Raw genomic sequence first — 19,264 nt, 5'->3', positions numbered from 1 at the left:
CGTGTAGACTTGGAAATAGCATTTTATGTCGTAAATGTGTAAATATCTACACGAAACCTCTCCAATCACAGAATTCTGCGCATATATTTTTAGTTGTAAAATGCAGCTCTCCATTTCAGGCTGAGGACGGATGTAAACCCGCGCGTGGCGGAGCGTGTCGTTCTCATTGGCCAGTTCCCTTCGGGCGCACGCGAGCTCATTAAAACACGAGCCACGCCGCGACCAGGTGTGTCTTTATAATTCACATAAACGGCCAGTTTTATCGCGGGGTCAAACATAATTATTGACTGTGTTCTTCTGTTCTCAGTAGTCCTATATCTCCAAAACACACAGAATCACACAGAAAGTGCTTGGGAAAATGTATGTTAATTAATTCCCATCACTTCCCATCCTTTAAACCAACACGGAACAGTAAAAACGGGTTTCCAAGAAACTGCTCACCGCAGTTGACACAGAATCCTCTTAACGAGTGCAGTAAAGCTTCCCTGGCGTCTTCCCAGTAGAAAAGGCCATGTTTGGGTTTTTGTAATAATTAGATTAAATTGAATTAGACAAGGATGATGTATACATTAGCCAATGGCTTACACAGCAGTACTGTTTATAGAAACATCACCAAAATGACCCTATAGAAGAACCCTATCTAGTTCAAGGGTTGTCAGGCAAAGTGTTTTTTTTGTCTGTCCACCCCCCTATGGTAGAGGGTTCTCGAAATAACTAAAAAGGGTTCCTCTATGGAGAGGAAGCCAAAGAACCCCCTTTCCCTGAGTCTGTAAAAGAGCATTTTCACACAGAGAAAGGCCATATGGCATGAGTAAAAATCTTTCGTTTTATTTCATATCGGCCAACTGATGACTGGTTCCCCCTAGCAGCGGACATTACTGTCATCCTACAATTTACTGTAATTAAGAGGAGTACATGGATTCCCTGCAGTTTATGTTTTCATATTCCAAGTGCAATGTTGTTTTCCTGTTTTCAGTATGAGTATGCATTCTTTGAAAGTGTGGAGTATGTATTCTCTGAAAGTGTGGAGTATGTATTCTCTGAAAGGCTGAAATTAACCACTGAGGTGTCAAGTTTCCGGTGTTAGTATTTCCAGAGAACACAAACCGAAATATTGCATATTGTTATTTTTTAGAATATATAAAAATGGATAAATTAGCATCAGCTTTTTGTCTATCCTGATTTGGCTAATAATAGTAATAATTATTATTATCTAAAGCTACTTATAGTTGACCATCCCCCCTGGAGCAATGTGGGGTTAAGGGCCTTGATGAAGGGCCCAACAGTAACTATCTTAGCTACACCAGGGATGTCGTGTACCTTAGCCACTAAGCTAATCTTACATGGCTCATAGCCCGATGCTCATTGGTGATATAGCTACAGCACTCAGTGTATTTAATACCGTGTTGGTAATGTTACACGTTACAAAAGCACACATGTTTGTGTGTCGGGCCTGAGGGACGTTGAAGCGCATAATCATATGAATGAATCAGTCATGAGTACAGCGTCATGTTTTTCCATTTTGATTATTTATTGGTACATATACTATAAAACAGTATTAAAGTAGCAGAAGAACGACATTATTTCCATTGCTAGAATTTCAACAATAACAGTTATAAATACAAAAACACAGGCTGTTCCGTCACCGAGCTACACGTCCAATAAAAAGGAAAAACAAACGTTTCAAAGTCAAAGCAACAATATTTTGCAAAAATAATCTGCTTTTACAACTACATAGCAATGGTTACATGAAGTCACACAACATAAAAACATACACGTGTAAAGTGTATCCTAAAAACAAACCCTAATATATAGACTTATACTACCCGCTATATTTTCCATATTTATATGTTTATTATATATATATTCATATATAAATAACCCCTTATTTTGGCATTTATTTGTAGAATAACCTGAAATGTCCAACCAGACTTGTGACTGAGTGGTGCACTTCAATGTAAAAGCAAATTGCAAATTTCAATATAAAAGCACTTCTTATAATATAGCTGGAGATATGTGAAAACCATAAATTACTGTTGTGATGCAGGAGGGATGGATGGAGACGGAAAGGTAACTGAAGATCATTTTCATCCCGCATAACGAACACACCCATGTCCCAAAGCCCTTGAGATTAATGACGTACTGCAGAACACGTTTGGTCAGAAAATAACACACAGGCCTACATAAATACATTCCAGTATATACAATAAAGTGTCCCTATAGAACTATGTGTACTACAACAGTAGAAAAAAAGAAATCATATAGTGGCATATTTTTACTCTAGTGTTTATCTTATCATACTTTAATTTTAAAAAAGGAAATACTTTTAGATTTTGGTCAATCAATAATGTCTTGCCATTGGCACAGCTGCCTACAATGAAAAACATTCTCCAAAACCCAGCACTCTGTCTCTCTCTGATTTCACAGCAGGGACCAGCTGACTCTCTCATTGGACAGCAGGGACCAGCTGGCTCTCTCTCATTGGACAGCAGTGACCAGCCGGCTCTGTCATTGGACAGAAACATGCAGTACATGGCACAGACACGGCACTGACCCACAGAACACTGTGGGTTTATCAGGAAACACAACTATAGCAGGCCACCTCTATGCAGACCCACCCTACGCTTGTGCACACAGCTGTCACGGAGTGAACACTGATCGGGCCTTTTAGTGTAAACTGCTGAAATGGTGGCTACACTGATTCCATAGTGGGAAGTAATGTTTTCTTCAAGGATATACTGTAGTTTCCATATACAGTGTAGTGAGCACTAAGGCAACAGAGTGCACACTCCATAATGTAACGCCAGTGGTTGTCCAGCCGGTTTATTTACGGCTTAGAGGGTTTTGTGCTCTTTCTCTCAGGTTAGATCCTGAAACTACAGGAAAAACCCAGGACAGTTTGGTGTAACACAGTTCCATGATTTGAGGACGGATATGTTGACATTTTAGTAACCAGCCATTAATGGGCACACTCTGCAGTCATCAAAAGGCCCAGATCCCTGTACTGCGCTAGCTAGCAAGCCAAACTACGCCACTGCGCTAGTTAACAAACAGAAATGCGCTACTGTGATAACTAGCAAACAGAAATGCGCTACTGTGCTAACTAGCAAACAGAAATGCGCTACTGTGCTAACTAGCAAACAGAAATGCGCCACTGCGCTAGTTAGAAAACAGAAATGCACTACTGCGCTGGCTAGCAAACAGAAATGCGGTACTGCGCTAGTTAGCAAGCCAAGCTGCGCCACTATGCTAGTTAGCAAGCAGAAATGCGCTACTGTGCTAACTAGCAAACAGAAATGCGCCACTGCGCTAGTTAGCAAGCAGAAATGCACTACTTTGCTAGTTAGCAAGCCAAACTGTGCTACTGTGTTAACTAGCAAACAGAAATGCGCTACTGTGCTAACTAGCAAACAGAAATGTGCCACTGCACTAGTTAGAAAACAGAAATGCACTACTGTGCTAGTCAGCAAACAGAAATGCACTACTGTGCTAACTAGCAAACAGAAATGCACTACTGCGCTGGCTAACAAACAGAAATGCGGTACTACGCTAGTTAGCAAGCCAAGCTGCGCCACTATGCTAGTTAGCAAGCAGAAATGCGCTACTGTGCTAACTAGCAAACAGAAATGCGCCACTGCGCTAGTTAGCAAGCAGAAATGCACTACTGCGCTAGTTAGCAAGCCAAACTGCGCTAATGTGCTAGTTAGCAAACAGAAATATGCTACTGTGCTAGTTAGCAAATACTGTGTCACTGAAAAACTGGAATGCTAATGGTACAAGTACCATCGGGAAAGTACCATGAATACACGCACACATACACACTGAATGTAATGGCAGTAGTCACTGTACTGATTAGGGGTGTGGGAGTTTAGTTAGCCGGTAATTAGCCTGTCTGAGCTGACGCCACCGCCTGTCATCTGTTTTATTACAAAGGCAAGAAGGCGAAGCGAAGGGTCAAAGGTGAGCTTGTGTGCTTAGAAATGTGTGTGTGTGTGTTTGTTTAGAAATGTGTGTGTGTGTGAGTGTGTGTGTGTGTGTGTGTGAGTGTGAGTGTGTGTGTGTGTGTGTGTGTGAGTGTGTGTGTGAGTGTGTGTGTGTGTGTGTGTGTGTGTGTGAGTGTGTGTGAGTGAGTGTGAGTGTGTGTGCGTGTTCCTCTCTGGGTCTTCAGTATGTGGGCGGGCCCACGGTGTGGGAGTGAATCAGCAGACTGTGACTGGCAGACCCACAAGGCGGAGCTTAATGTGTCATAGTCTGAATCGGCAGGACACACAGCGCCCCCTCTGGTGAGTGGGGGAATGGCAGGTCTCTTGCACAAGCTGCACTCCTCCGAATGGACTGCTATATCAATCCAAACAGAGAGGAAGTTTACGGTAATAAATCGGGGTAAAAAAAAACAAATAAATAAGTGCACGGTAAATAAGTGTTCCATTCCTGACCGTGTCTGCGATGTAAAAACATTTTTGTGTTTTTTCTGAAACATGAATAAAAACGACGAACACTGGTCACAGATCATGGAGACGAAATACTCTCAGAACAGCAGTTGCCCTCTAACGGGAGTTCGTTCAGTGTTTCTCTGTCAGTCACCCGTAGATTTATGACCTTGTACATTCCACATACGAACACGCATTGCTACATTTCGACCCTCTTCACAGCCTATAGTTTGTGCCCGTAATGTAATACTCAACTGTTAGTGAATGCCGATTATTCAGGCATTGTGCTGGCACAAAGTAACAAAAAACCATATATATATATTATTATTTTTCCATTATCGCATCTGGTGCTGCTACAGTGCTTATGCAGTAACATTGAAATATACACAAACGAAAAAAGAGGAAAAAAATAAAAGGTTTAAAAATATTCTTTGAATATATTCGGCCTAAAACCCAGGTGACATAAAACCATTGAAGTAAGTAAAAACAGATAATCTCACGTCCAACAAATATTGCTATTTGCAGACCCCGATGCATTAAAAAAACCTAAATGTGAAATAAAACAAGATGGAGGCCAGCGGACAGGACTAGAGGAGGCTGCAGGTGAGGTCTGTTCCCGCCGGGCGAGTCCCACCTGTAGGGCGGCGCTGCTGGGGATGGTGTGAGGTGGAGCCCCTGCTGCAGGGGGAGGGGCCGGGGTTTCCGTGTGGGCGGGGCCTCAGTCTGTGGGCGGGTACTTCACACCACTGTGGCCGGCCGCCGGTCCATCTGGGCCTCCAGCTTCACCATCCGCTGCATGTCCTTGGCCTGGGGAGCAGAGCGCGGGGTGAGCGCGACTGCGGCCTGCTAACGCTACATACAGCCTGCTAACGCTACATACGGCCTGCTAACGCTACATACGGCCTGCTAACGCTACATACAGCCTGCTAACGCTACATACGGCCTGCTAACGATACATACAGCCTGCTAACGCTACATACGGCCTGCTAACGCTACATAAGGCCTGCTAATACTACATAAGGCCTGCTAACGTTACATACAGCCTGCTAACGCTACATAAGGCCTGCTAACGGCTCAAATACAGCTACGTACAGCTTGCTAATGCTCCATACGGCCTGCTAACGCTACATAAGGCCTGCTAACGCTACATACGGCCTGCTAACGCTACATAAGGCCTGCTAACGCTACATACGGCCTGCTAACGCCTCAAATACAGCTCCAAACAGCCTGCTAACGCCTCAAATACAGCTCCATACGGCCTGCTAACACTACACACAGCTTGCTAACGATACATACAGCCTGCTAACGCTACATACAGCCTGCTAACGCTACATACAGCCTGCTAACGCTACATAAGGCCTGCTAACGGCTCAAATACAGCTACGTACAGCTTGCTAACGCTACATAAGGCCTGCTAACGCTACATACGGCCTGCTAACGCCTCAAATACGCCCTGCTAATGCCCTAAATACAGCTAAATACAGCTAAATACACCCCGCTAATGCAAAAGCTAAAAAAGGTAAACACAGGTCTGTGACAATAGCAGTGGGAAAGTGCTCAAAGAAGATTACAGATCTGAGATCAGTGGAAAAGGCCTCTTAGCAGATCACAGATCCGACAGCAATGCTACAGCAGCAGTAGGGGAAGGGCTCTTAGCCAATCACAGAGAGATAGGAGCAGTGGGAAAGGGCTCATAGCCGATCACAGATCTGAGATCAGTGGGAAAGGGCTCAGCCAATCGCAGATCTGAGATCGGTGGGAAAGGGCTCACAGCCGATCACAGATCTGAGAGCAGTGCAAAAGGGCTCATAGCTGATCACAGGTCTGAAATCAGAGGTAAAGGGCTCAAAGCCAATCACAGATCTGAGATCAGTGGGAAAGGGCTCATAGCCGATCATAGATCCGAGATCAGTGCGAAAGGGCTCATAGCCTATCACAGATCTGAGATCAGTGGGAAAGGGCTCATAGCCGATCACAGATCTGAGAGCAGTGCAAAAGGGCTCATAGCTGATAACAGAGCTATAGCAGTGGTGTGAAGGAGTTCTTAGCCGATCACAGATCTGAGATCAGTGCAGGGGCCTACCTTGGCACTTAGACTGTTCATGTGCTTTCAAGTGCTGCACAAAAAACAACAAAAAAATAAATAAAAAATAAAGGGAATAAACAATGATATGGCAGACAACATAAATAATAATAACAATAATAACAATATTAATAAGCCATTAAGGGTGGATGAGTAGGAATGAAAATATAAGCTGCAAAGATAATTCAGTTTTTATGCCTGTAAGTAAATAAATGGACAACTGAATGGCTTTAAAAATATAAGTTTGTGTTGGGTTCGGGTGGTATCTTCTGCACAGGTTGGTTATGGAGTCATAATTTTGTCAAAATGAGGTGTGATAGGTGGGCGGAGCCAGGCAGTGTGGGCGGGGCTACCTGCTCATTGGCCTTCTCCAGAGAGTCCAGCTGCTCCCTCTGATTCTTCTGCAGCTGCTCCATCTCCTTGGACTGCTTCATGGCCAGCTGTCAATCAAACACACAGCTGTCAATCAAACACAGCTGTCAACCAAACACACGGCTGTCAATCAAACACACGGCTGTCACTCAAACATATGGCTGTCAATCAAACATACAGCTGTTACTCAAACATATGGCTGTCAATCAAACACATGGCTGTCAATCAAACACATGGCTGTCAATCAAACACATGGCTGTCACTCAAACACACGGCTGTCAATCAAACATACGGCTGTCACTCAAACATATGACTGTCAATCAAACATACGGCTGTCACTCAAACATATGACTGTCAATCTAACATACGGCTGTTAATCAAATGCACAGTTGTCAAACAAACACACAAGCCGGCGTGAACGCACCTTTCACCTGAGCACAGGTGAATATAACCACACACACACACACACACACACACACACAGGACACACACTCCACACACACACACTCACACACACACACATACACACTTCACACACAGTATACACACCCTTTTTCTTTCCTCAAGGAACTTTTTTGTGTTGCTGCTGTTCAGCTCCCGTACCCTCCTGTAAAAGCAAAGACAGGCAAGTCTGTAAATGTGTCTGTAGAACGTCTAATTCACACTGTAGATATGAGTTATTCACAGGTACAGACCTCTCTCTCTCTGCCTTGTTTTTGATGCTCTTGTCCTGGCTGATGGCCTTGCCGTTCTCCATGGAGGACTTGGCCTGGTTGGCCCTCATCTCTTTACTCTGTCTGCAGCAGGAAGCAGGAGCCACCACTCAGTGTGTGTTCATACACACGCACACACACACACACGGATGTGAAAACACACGCACACACACACACACACACACACACACCCGCACGCAGAAGGCCAGATGGCCGCTCTGTGTGTCTTACCGCTCGTGGATGAGTTTAAGATGGCCGCTCTGTGTGTCTTACCGCTCGTGGATGAGTTTAAGATGGCCGCTCTGTGTGTCTTATCGCTCGTGGATGAGTTTAAGATGGCCGCTCTGTGTGTCTTATCGCTCATGGATGAGTTTAAGATGGCCCCTCTGTGTCTTACCGCTCGTGGATGAGTTTAAGATGGCTGCTCTGTGTGTCTTATCGCTCGTGGATGAGTTTAAGATGGCCGCTCTGTGTGTCTTACCGCTCGTGGATGAGTTTAAGATGGCCGCTCTGTGTCTTACCGCTCGTGGATGAGTTTAAGATGGCCGCTCTGCTGCTCCTGCACGGCGAGCATCAGCTTCCTCAGCGTCTCACACTGCTGCAGGACGTGCTGGTCCTTCAGCTCCTGCTCCTCTGCACCGTGAGAGTTCAGCATGTCTGACCACTCCTTTGTGTGCTGGGCCACCATCTCCTTCACCTGGGGACAGGTAAGCACTGCTCACACACCTGTACACACCTGTACAGACTCTAAAATCACCTGTATTCTACAACTCTGTGGTGGAGTGCCAACTCAAACATGCTTTTGTGCTGTCACTACCTGCAGGAGAGGTACAGAGGTGTGTACACCAGTAGTGTCAGGTGTTTTACCTGCAGCAGTGTCAGGTGTTTTACCTGCAGTAGTGTCAGGTGTTTTACCTGCAGAAGTCTGTCAGTGTTGTTTACTGAGGGCAAATCCTGACAGAAGCACAGCACAGCTCGCATCTTTGTGTACCTTGGCTTTGTGGTCAGACGTCAGTGTCTGCACTTTGATTTCAGTTTCCTTCTTCAGCTCCAGACAGTTATTCTCTCTGCAGGACACACACAGACACACAGTCACACACAGACACACACAGTTACACAGACAGAGTTACAGACAGACACACACAGACGCACACACACAGTCACACACACACTCACACACACAGTCACACAGACGCACACACACAGTCACACACAGACGCACACACACACAGTTACACACAGACACAGACGCACACACACAGACACACACTCACACACACAGTCACACACAGACACACAGAGTCAGGTACCCCTGTGGCACAGGCAGTCTACAGTGTGTACAGGTGATGTGAGCTACGATGGCAGCGTCAGGTGGAGCTCAGATTTACCCCCTCTTCTTGATGGCCTTCTCCAGCAGTTTCTCGTGAAGCAGCTTGTCCTTGTCATGCTGAGCGACGATCTTATCCACCTGTGAACAGTGCGACTTCTGCATCACGCTGTGGTCCTGCAATTAAACACAGCCTAATTAACGCATGAATCACCTCGTCAATGCAGTAATCCCCGAGTGAACACATTCATTCATTCATTCATTAATCAACCACACACATAACCCTGGAGAACCTTCTCCTCTCCACCCTGGAGCTGAGGAACCCTGGAGAACCCTCTCCTCTCCCACGGGCTGGTCCTCTGAGCAGCACAGCTGGGTAGCTGCAGAAGCTCCAGATCCCCTCATGCCCTCCCATCTCATCAGAGCACTGAATATACTGCTGCCAATAACTGAAATAATCTTTTTCACAATAAAAATGATTTTCAGTTAAAGTTTCACCTCTGAACAACAGTATGACAATATAACACAATTTTCATATTGCAGACCATAGACAACACTTGAACAATAAACTGAATGTTCAAACAATAAGGGGAATAATGAGGATTATTTGCTCATATTAATTGCGGGTGCGAATAATTCTGGAGGTGAGGTCTGTTCACTGTTACCAGGGAAACCTGCGCAGACCTGGCAACCTTCACCACCAGACCTTTGTGATGGTAATATAATGGTGTCCCTGTTTTACAAGACAAAGATGAAAGCAAAGGACCCTGTGTGTGTGTGTGTGTGTGTGTGTGTGTGTGTGTGTGTGTGTGTGTGTGTGTGCGTATGTTTGTGGGTGTTTACATATGTGCATGTATTGTGTATATGTGTATGATATGTGTGTGGGCATTGCAACTAAATAAATACATAAAATCAACCTTTGTTCTGTAGATTTGAATCAGCAATCACTGGTTATTGTTCCTGTCTGATTATCTCCTGAGTTCTTTTTTTCATCCTGCGCATTTCACTTATGCATTTCGTCTTTATTCACTGCATTACAATCCTGTTTCACAGTAGTTTTTACTGTCAGATGTTTTATTCTGTAATGAACTTCAAGCTGCATTGCTGTATGAAAGGTGTAACACAAATTAAGTTTATTATTATGATTATTATTAGAGTATAAAACTCACCAAAAAATGTTTCATACTGTGGTCTGCCAACAGCTCAAGTTCTGTATCAAAAAGAACTGCGGAAAAAGTATTTCCACAGCAATACTGTGTGTGCGTGTGTGTGTGCGTGTGTGTGTGCGTGTGTGCATGTGTGTGAGAGAGAGAGAGCATTCACACATGTATGTATACAGTACTGTGTAGAAGTCTTAGGCACCTGAGACTTTATTATATATCTGTTTATTTTTTGGTGTGAGTTAGTATGAAATAACACATTTGAGATTTCCAAATATTCATTTTCCAAAAGATTTAATTTTAGAGAGACATTTTTGTATTTAATTTTAAAAAGTAACATTACTGTAAGTAATTGACTACTTTTTACATAAAAACGTGATCAAGGCTGTCTGACATCAGAAGCAAGGAGCCAACCAAACTGTGGTGAGTTCTCCAACATGCTCGGAACAACCTCCCTGTTGATTGTCTTATAGAACTGCAGGACAGCGTTGGCTATCTCAGAGAAGTGATGCAGTTTTAACACCAAAGGGTGGTCACAAAAAATATTGATTTGATTCTGTTTAAAACTATTCTGCCAAATTACTAAAATGTTATGTAAAATGTATAGTACGTTTATTTAGGACCTTTCATTGAATTATTTTTGAAAGAATCTTATCTATACAGAATGTTATACAGGTGCCTAAGATTTTTGCACAGTACTGTATGTGTGCATGAACAACACACGGATGCATCACATTATGGGGTGGGGCTTAGGGTTATGGGTAGGTTAGGGGTAGGGTTATGGTTAGGGTTAGGGTTAGGGGTAGGTTAGGGGTAGGGTTATGGTTAGGGTTAGGGTTAGGGGGTTATGGTTAGGGCAGCGGTTCACATTTTTTTGAATAAAAAAAAAAAGCGCTTGTTTTTTTTGTAAAATCTGTCTTTTCTGACCGATTATTTTAAATCCACGGACATGCATGCGGTTAGCGTTACAGCACTACCTCATCGCAGCGCGGAAATACAGCAGTCACGAAAATGGACAAGTTTGCTTGTGGTGCTGGAGGTGAGTCAAATTCTGGCAAACGATCAGCAGAACATGACAAAAATACAAATAAAACAAAAAGGAATAAAATAAGTTATGACCCGAAATTCCTCGCCTATGGACCAGACATGAGGAGGACCAAAGACCGCAATGCGTCGTGTGTGGGGAAGTTCTAGCTAACGAGAGCTATAAGCCATGTAAAATGCAACGCCACTTGCAAACTAAACACAGCGCATTTCAAGCAAAGCCACTAGATTTCTTTCAGAGGAAACAAAAGGTTTTACAAGGACAGAAAACCGTGGTTAAAACTGCAACAACAGCAAACGAACGGGGGCTACAGGCTTCATTTGTCGTCGCACATTGGATCGCGAAGACCGGTAAAGCCGACACAATTGGAGAACAGTTTTTCCTTCCTTGCGCCTAGGAAGTGGTTTCTGTTGTATTGGGACAAAGTGCCGCAGATCCATGAGTACAATACCGCTCTCAAACGACACAATTTTGATGCGAATTGATAGCATGGCTGAGGATGTTATGTGCCAGGTAATTGCTAAAGTTAAGCAAAGCCCATTCTTTGCCATTCAACTTGACAAAACGACTGACGTTTATTCTGATGCTCAGCTATCTGATTCCGGGTTTTCGGCATTGACTTTAATTAAAAATAAATATAGATCGCGTCTGAGAGTTGAAGGGGCTCTCCGCCTCTTTCTCAGCCCAGCGCAGCCACGCATTGATGAACTGTGTTCAGCACTCCAAGCACATCCATCCCATTAAGTAGGCGAAGCAGTCCGTTTTATTTTTCATGAAGATATAGCCTGTGAATGTACTGTATTTGCTTCTATTAAGTCTGTTTTATTTGTTTTTCATAAAGACATAGCACGTGAATGCATTCTATGCTAATGCTGAATGCTACTATTTTGGAAATAGACCACCAATATATGTTTCAGAGTTGTAATTGCATTTATGTATGGGGTCGCGATTTTTTCACACCCATGAAATGGGGTTGTGGGGTAAAAACGTTTGAGAAACCGGGTTGGGGTTAGGGTTAGGGTTAGAGCTACAGAAACAGGAATAGTCAGGGTTAGGGTTAGGGGTTAGGGTTGGGGTCAAAGGTTAGGGGTTAGGGGGTAAGGGTTAGGGGTTTGGGTTAGATCTACAGAAACACAGGAATAGTCAGGGTTAGGGGTTAGGGTTAGGGTTAGAGCTACAGAAACACAGGAATAGTCAGGGTTAGGGGTTAGGGGTTAGGGTTGGGGTCAAGGGTTAGGGGTTAGGGGGTAAGGGTTAGGGGTTAGGGTTAGATCTACAGAAACACAGGAATAGTCACTGACTCCATTTCCACAGATTCATAGGAAGAAATTAAAATCCTCTCATTACACAAACATGCTTTATGTCTGGAGGATATCGTTCATCATTAGAGCTTCATACTGAAAGATTAACCTGTCATTAGCTGCTATTAGCACTATTGCTCATGTTTCTGGCCAGTCCAGAACTTCCCATGATTTCATTCAGAGATGGGATCTCAGGTGAAGGGTGTGGTCACACAGTCACCTTTGTGTGTTTCTTCTTCAGCGCGTTCAGGTCTTTCTGCTGCTTCTTCACCAGTTTAAGGTACGTCTGGGGAGGAAACAAGCGTTATTGAGCCATAACTGACATCTGAAAAAGCTGCTTTTCACACTTTCATTCAGATATATAGGAAATCACGCTTACATATCAAGCACGGTGAAATGAATGAACAGAAATGTCTAGATGAAATAAAAAATTAAAAAATAAAAAATATTATCAACCCAATCCAACAAACTAAAATGAGTATTTTTGGAAAAAATACCAAAATACATTCGGCTATAGAGTGTCGGCAACCATTGTGCCAATTATTTCCCTTCCTCTGAATCGCTACCCGAATCTGGCTTCAATAGTTCATTTTACAATATGTGTATGAAGTAAAATTTCCCATCTCTGAAGTACAACAGAAACCGGTGATTTGGACAGTAAGCTTTTACCTTCATCTGTTTCAAGTCTTCGATGCTGGTCTGTGGCACCAGACCACCGGTGTCTAGGAGAGTTATCATAGTCAGTGATCATACTTCACATTTCTGACACTTTAATCCTTATTTTTGTCACACTTTGTTTAACATTCATACCATTACAGTGTAAACTGCGTGTGATTGGTGCAGGGCAGTGTAAACAGCGTGTGATTGGTGCAGTGTAAACAGCGTGTGATTGGTGCAGTGTAAACAGCGTGTGATTGGTGCAGTGTAAACAGTGTGTGATTGGTGCAGTGTAAACAGCGTGTGATTGGTGCAGTGCAGTGTAAACAGCGTGTGATTGGTGCAGTGTAAACAGCGTGTGATTGGTGCAGTGTAAACAGCGTGTGATTGGTGCAGTGTAAACAGCGTGTGATTGGTGCAGTGTAAACAGCGTGTGATTGGTGCAGGGCAGTGTAAACAGCGTGTGATTGGTGCAGGGCAGTGTAAACAGCGTGTGATTGGTGCAGGGCAGTGTAAACAGCGTGTGATTGGTGCAGTGTAAACAGTGTGTGATTGGTGCAGTGTAAACAGCGTGTGATTGGTGCAGGGCAGTGTTAACAGTGTGTGATTGGTGCAGTGTAAACAGCGTGTGATTGGTGCAGTGTAAACAGCGTGTGATTGGTGCAGTGTAAACAGTGTGTGATTGGTGCAGTGTAAACAGCGTGTGATTGGTGCAGGGCAGTGTTAACAGTGTGTGATTGGTGCAGTGTAAACAGCGTGTGATTGGTGCAGTGTAAACAGCGTGTGATTGGTGCAGGGCAGTGTAAACAGCGTGTGATTGGTGCAGTGTAAACAGCGTGTGATTGGTGCAGTGTAAACAGCGTGTGATTGGTGCAGGGCAGTGTTAACAGTGTGTGATTGGTGCAGTGTAAACAGCGTGTGATTGGTGCAGTGTAAACAGCGTGTGATTGGTGCAGTGTAAACAGTGTGTGATTGGTGCAGTGTAAACAGCGTGTGATTGGTGCAGGGCAGTGTTAACAGTGTGTGATTGGTGCAGTGTAAACAGCGTGTGATTGGTGCAGTGTAAACAGCGTGTGATTGGTGCAGTGTAAACAGTGTGTGATTGGTGCAGTGTAAACAGCGTGTGATTGGTGCAGGGCAGTGTAAACAGTGTGTGATTGGTGCAGGGCAGTGTAAACAGCGTGTGATTGGTGCAGTGTAAACAGTGTGTGATTGGTGCAGTGCAGTGTAAACAGTGTGTGATTGGTGCAGTGTAAACAGCGTGTGATTGGTGCAGTGTAAACAGCGTGTGATTGGTGCAGGGCAGTGTTAACAGTGTGTGATTGGTGCAGTGCAGTGTAAACAGCGTGTGATTGGTGCAGTGCAGTGTAAACAGCGTGTGATTGGTGCAGTGCAGTGTAAACAGCGTGTGATTGGTGCAGTGTAAACAGCGTGTGATTGGTGCAGTGTAAACAGCGTGTGATTGGTGCAGTGTAAACAGCGTGTGATTGGTGCAGTGCAGTGTAAACAGTGTGTGATTTGTGCAGGGCAGTGTAAACAGCGTGTGATTGGTGCAGGGCAGTGTAAACAGCGTGTGATTGGTGCAGTGTAAACAGCGTGTGATTGGTGCAGTGTAAACAGCGTGTGATTGGTGCAGTGTAAACAGCGTGTGATTGGTGCAGGGCAGTGTAAACAGCGTGTGATTGGTGCAGTGTAAACAGCGTGTGATTGGTGCAGTGTAAACAGCGTGTGATTGGTGCAGTGTAAACAGTGTGTGATTGGTGCAGGGCAGTGTAAACAGCGTGTGATTGGTGCAGTGTAAACAGCGTGTAATTGGTGCAGGGCAGTGTAAACAGCGTGTGATTGGTGCAGTGTAAACAGCGTGTGATTGGTGCAGTGTAAACAGCGTGTGATTGGTGCAGTGTAAACAGCGTGTGATTGGTGCAGTGTAAACAGCGTGTGATTGGTGCAGTGTAAACAGCGTGTGATTGGTGCAGTGTAAAGAGCGTGTGATTGGTGCAGGGCAGTGTAAACAGCGTGTGATTGGTGCAGTGCAGTGTAAACAGCGTGTGATTGGTGCAGTGTAAACAGTGTGTGATTGGTGCAGTGTAAACAGCGTGTGATTGGTGCAGGGCAGTGTAAACAGTGTGTGATTGGTGCAGTGTAAACAGCGTGTGATTGGTGCAGGGCAGTGTAAACAGTGTGTGATTGGTGCAGTGTAAACAGCGTGTGATTGGTGCAGGGCAGTGTAAACAGCGTGTGATTGGTGCAGACCAGCGGGACACACCTCTCCGGGGCTCAGTGGTGGTGGTCTGGCTGGCTGTGGAGGGCTGTCCCGGCTCGCCGCTGGTCTGAGGCGACAGGCTCGTCTTCACCTGGCTCACCTTGCCCTTCTTATCGTTCTTGGAGCTGTCGTTCGGCACGTCGGCAATGTCACTCTGCGCGGAGAGGGGGGCTCCATCACTAAACACGCTGCTCACAAGCAACATGTCTCACTGCTCAAATATGGTATCTTGTCATTTAGGTTGTTCCAAGTCCTATTTGGATGACCAATCCAACAGAAACCTATTATGATGTTAAAAACATTTATTATGAAAGAAAGAAAAGTATAAACATTTTCAACATAAATCCAGGGCAGTCTTCAATCTTAGAATGCCCTGATTTGGAAAGAAGAATGCCATTAGCACATGTGTTCGGCCAAATGTCTATAATTACAAATCAAACACAGTATATAGATGATGCACATGATATTATTATCGTAAAATAAATGACCACATGATGGGATACTTACGGTTTCGATCCCCAATGCCCTCATTTGGTCCGCCCTCTTTTCTGCAATCGACAGGAACTTCTTTGGATCTGACAGGGCGTCCACGATTGCTGCAGGGGGAACGTTTCTCACATTAACCCGTGTCAAGCCCGGGGGAACATGTGTGTAGCGTGTGCAGACTGTAGCATGTAGCGTGTGTAGACTGTAGTGTGTAGCGTGTGCAGACTGTAGCATGTAGCGTGTGCAGACTGTAGCGTGTGTAGACTGTAGTGTGTAGCGTGTGCAGACTGTAGCATGTAGCATGTGCAGACTGTAGTGTGTAGTGTGTGCAGACTGTAGTGTGTGTAGACTGTAGTGTGTGCAGACTGTAGTGTGTGTAGACTGTAGTGTGTGTAGACTGTAGCGTGTGCAGACTGTAGCATGTGTAGACTGTAGTGTGTGTAGACTGTAGTGTGTAGCGTGTGCAGACTGTAGCGTGTGCAGACTGTAGCGTGTGTAGACTGTAGTGTGTGTAGACTGTAGTGTGTGCAGACTGTAGTGTGTGCAGACTGTAGCGTGTGTAGACTGTAGTGTGTGTAGACTGTAGTGTGTGTAGACTGTAGCGTGTGCAGACTGTAGTGTGTGTAGACTGTAGTGTGTGTAGACTGTAGTGTGTAGCGTGTGCAGACTGTAGCGTGTGCAGACTGTAGTGTGTAGCATGTGCAGACTGTAGTGTGTAGCATGTGCAGACTGTAGTGTGTGCAGACTGTAGTGTGTGCAGACTGTAGCGTGTGTAGACTGTAGTGTGTGTAGACTGTAGTGTGTAGCGTGTGCAGACTGTAGTGTGTAGCGTGTGCAGACTGTAGCGTGTGTAGACTAGTGTGTGTAGACTGTAGTGTGTGTAGACTAGCGTGTCGTGTGTGCAGACTATAGCATGTAGCATGTGCAGACTGTAGTGTGTAGCGTGTGCAGACTGTAGCGTGTGCAGACTGTAGTGTGTGCAGACTGTAGTGTGTGCAGACTGTAGCATGTGTAGACTGTAGTGTGTGCAGACTGTAGTGTGTGTAGACTGTAGTGTGTGCAGACTGTAGTGTGTGTAGACTGTAGTGTGTGCAGACTGTAGTGTGTGCAGACTGTAGCATGTGTAGACTGTAGTGTGTGTAGACTGTAGTGTGTGCAGACTGTAGTGTGTGTAGACTGTAGTGTGTGCAGACTGTAGTGTGTGCAGACTGTAGCGTGTGTAGACTGTAGTGTGTGCAGACTGTAGTGTGTGCAGACTGTAGTGTGTGCAGACTGTAGCATGTGCAGACTGTAGTGTGTGCAGACTGTAGTGTGTGCAGACTGTAGTGTGTGCAGACTGTAGCATGTGTAGACTGTAGTGTGTGTAGACTGTAGTGTGTGCAGACTGTAGTGTGTGCAGACTGTAGCGTGTGTAGACTGTAGTGTGTGCAGACTGTAGTGTGTGCAGACTGTAGTGTGTGCAGACTGTAGCATGTGCAGACTGTAGTGTGTGCAGACTGTAGTGTGTGTAGACTGTAGTGTGTGCAGACTGTAGCATGTGCAGACTGTAGTGTGTGCAGACTGTAGTGTGTGCAGACTGTAGTGTGTGCAGACTGTAGCGTGTGCAGACTGTAGTGTGTGTAGACTGTAGTGTGTAGCGTGTGCAGACTGTAGTGTGTGCAGACTGTAGTGTGTGCAGACTGTAGTGTGTGCAGACTGTAGCGTGTGCAGACTGTAGTGTGTGTAGACTGTAGTGTGTAGCGTGTGTAGACTGTAGTGTGTGCAGACTGTAGCATGTGTAGACTGTAGTGTGTGCAGACTGTAGCGTGTGCAGACTGTAGTGTGTGTAGACTGTAGTGTGTAGCGTGTGTAGACTGTAGTGTGTGCAGACTGTAGTGTGTGCAGACTGTAGCATGTGTAGACTGTAGTGTGTGCAGACTGTAGTGTGTGTAGACTGTAGCATGTGTAGGCTGTAGTGTGTGCAGACTGTAGCATGTGCAGACTGTAGTGTGTGTAGACTGTAGTGTGTAGCATGTGTAGACTGTAGTGTGTGCAGACTGTAGTGTGTGTAGACTGTAGCGTGTGCAGACTGTAGTGTGTAGCGTGTACAGACTGTAGTGTGTAGTGTGTGTAGACTGTAGTGTGTGTAGACTGTAGCGTGTGCAGACTGTAGTGTGTAGCGTGTACAGACTGTAGTGTGTAGCGTGTGCAGACTGTAGCATGTGCAGACTGTAGCGTGTGTAGACTGTAGTGTGTAGCGTGTACAGACTGTAGTGTGTAGCGTGTGCAGACTGTAGCGTGTGTAGACTAGTGTGTGTAGACTGTAGTGTGTGCAGACTGTAGCGTGTGTAGACTGTAGTGTGTAGCGTGTGCAGACTGTAGTGTGTAGCGTGTGCAGACTGTAGTGTGTAGTGTGTGTAGACTGTAGCGTGTGTAGACTGTAGTGTGTAGCGTGTGCAGACTGTAGTGTGTAGTGTGTGTAGACTGTAGCGTGTGCAGACTGTAGCGTGTGTAGACTGTAGTGTGTAGCGTGTGCAGACTGTAGTGTGTAGCGTGTGCAGACTGTAGCGTGTGTAGACTGTAGTGTGTAGCGTGTGTAGACTGTAGTGTGTAGCGTGTGCAGACTGTAGTGTGTAGTGTGTGTAGACTGTAGCGTGTGCAGACTGTAGTGTGTAGTGTGTGTAGACTGTAGTGTGTGCAGACTGTAGTGTGTGTAGACTGTAGTATGTGCAGACTGTAGTGTGTGCAGACTGTAGCGTGTGTAGACTGTAGTGTGTGCAGACTGTAGTGTGTGTAGACTGTAGTATGTGCAGACTGTAGTGTGTGCAGACTGTAGCGTGTGTAGACTGTAGCGTGTGCAGACTGTAGTGTGTAGCGTGTGCAGACTGTAGCGTGTAGCGTGTGCAGACTGTAGTGTGTGTAGACTGTAGTGTGTGCAGACTGTAGTGTGTAGCGTGTGCAGACTGTAGTGTGTAGCGTGTGCAGACTGTAGTGTGTAGTGTGTGTAGACTGTAGCGTGTGTAGACTGTAGTGTGTAGCGTGTGTAGACTGTAGTGTGTAGCGTGTGCAGACTGTAGTGTGTAGCGTGTGCAGACTGTAGCGTGTGCAGACTGTAGCGTGCAGCGGGGCCTCACCCCCAAAGCCGTCAGGCACGTATGTCTTGAGCACGATGTTGCAGAAGACGGTGGGCAGGGACAGCGGCTTGTTGCCCTCGTTACGCAGAGAGATGTGCCGGTACCCTGCCTGCAGCCCGTCCAGCGGCAGGATGCGCTGGCCAATCAGCTTGTTGTTATCGTCATACACCGCGATCCTCAGCACCGCCAGGTCCGGCAGGATCACCTGTGTGTGAGGACCACACCTGAGTCAAATACAGGTCACCTGTGAGGGACCACACCTGAGTCAAATACAGGTCACCTGTGAGGGACCACACCTGAGTCAAATACACATC

At 45.4% G+C, this 19,264-nt stretch overlaps 1 protein-coding gene across 1 annotated transcript in view; it reads right to left on the bottom strand.

Annotated features, from left to right (window-relative positions):
• Positions 1 to 4,048: 4,048 nt before the first annotated feature.
• LOC133128163 (1-phosphatidylinositol 4,5-bisphosphate phosphodiesterase beta-4-like) overlaps positions 4,049 to 19,264 on the bottom strand; it is a 25,671-nt gene continuing 10,455 nt past the window's right edge. The window contains exons 6-18 of the mRNA XM_061241489.1: positions 18,951 to 19,155; positions 15,859 to 15,947; positions 15,355 to 15,505; positions 13,101 to 13,153; positions 12,652 to 12,717; positions 8,987 to 9,102; positions 8,590 to 8,665; positions 8,120 to 8,295; positions 7,581 to 7,682; positions 7,435 to 7,492; positions 6,867 to 6,953; positions 6,514 to 6,547; positions 4,049 to 5,237 (exon numbers count right to left, since the gene is read on the bottom strand). Coding sequence (XP_061097473.1) covers positions 5,149 to 5,237; positions 6,514 to 6,547; positions 6,867 to 6,953; positions 7,435 to 7,492; positions 7,581 to 7,682; positions 8,120 to 8,295; positions 8,590 to 8,665; positions 8,987 to 9,102; positions 12,652 to 12,717; positions 13,101 to 13,153; positions 15,355 to 15,505; positions 15,859 to 15,947; positions 18,951 to 19,155 — 1,302 coding nt within the window. The 3' untranslated portion in view covers positions 4,049 to 5,148. The remainder of the gene's footprint in view (positions 5,238 to 6,513; positions 6,548 to 6,866; positions 6,954 to 7,434; positions 7,493 to 7,580; positions 7,683 to 8,119; positions 8,296 to 8,589; positions 8,666 to 8,986; positions 9,103 to 12,651; positions 12,718 to 13,100; positions 13,154 to 15,354; positions 15,506 to 15,858; positions 15,948 to 18,950; positions 19,156 to 19,264) is intronic.

This window comes from Conger conger, chromosome 5 (assembly GCF_963514075.1).
Source record: "Conger conger chromosome 5, fConCon1.1, whole genome shotgun sequence".
NCBI lineage: Eukaryota > Metazoa > Chordata > Actinopteri > Anguilliformes > Congridae > Conger > Conger conger.
Note: the sequence above shows the minus strand (reverse complement) of the source record. Positions and strands in the feature narration are given on the sequence as shown.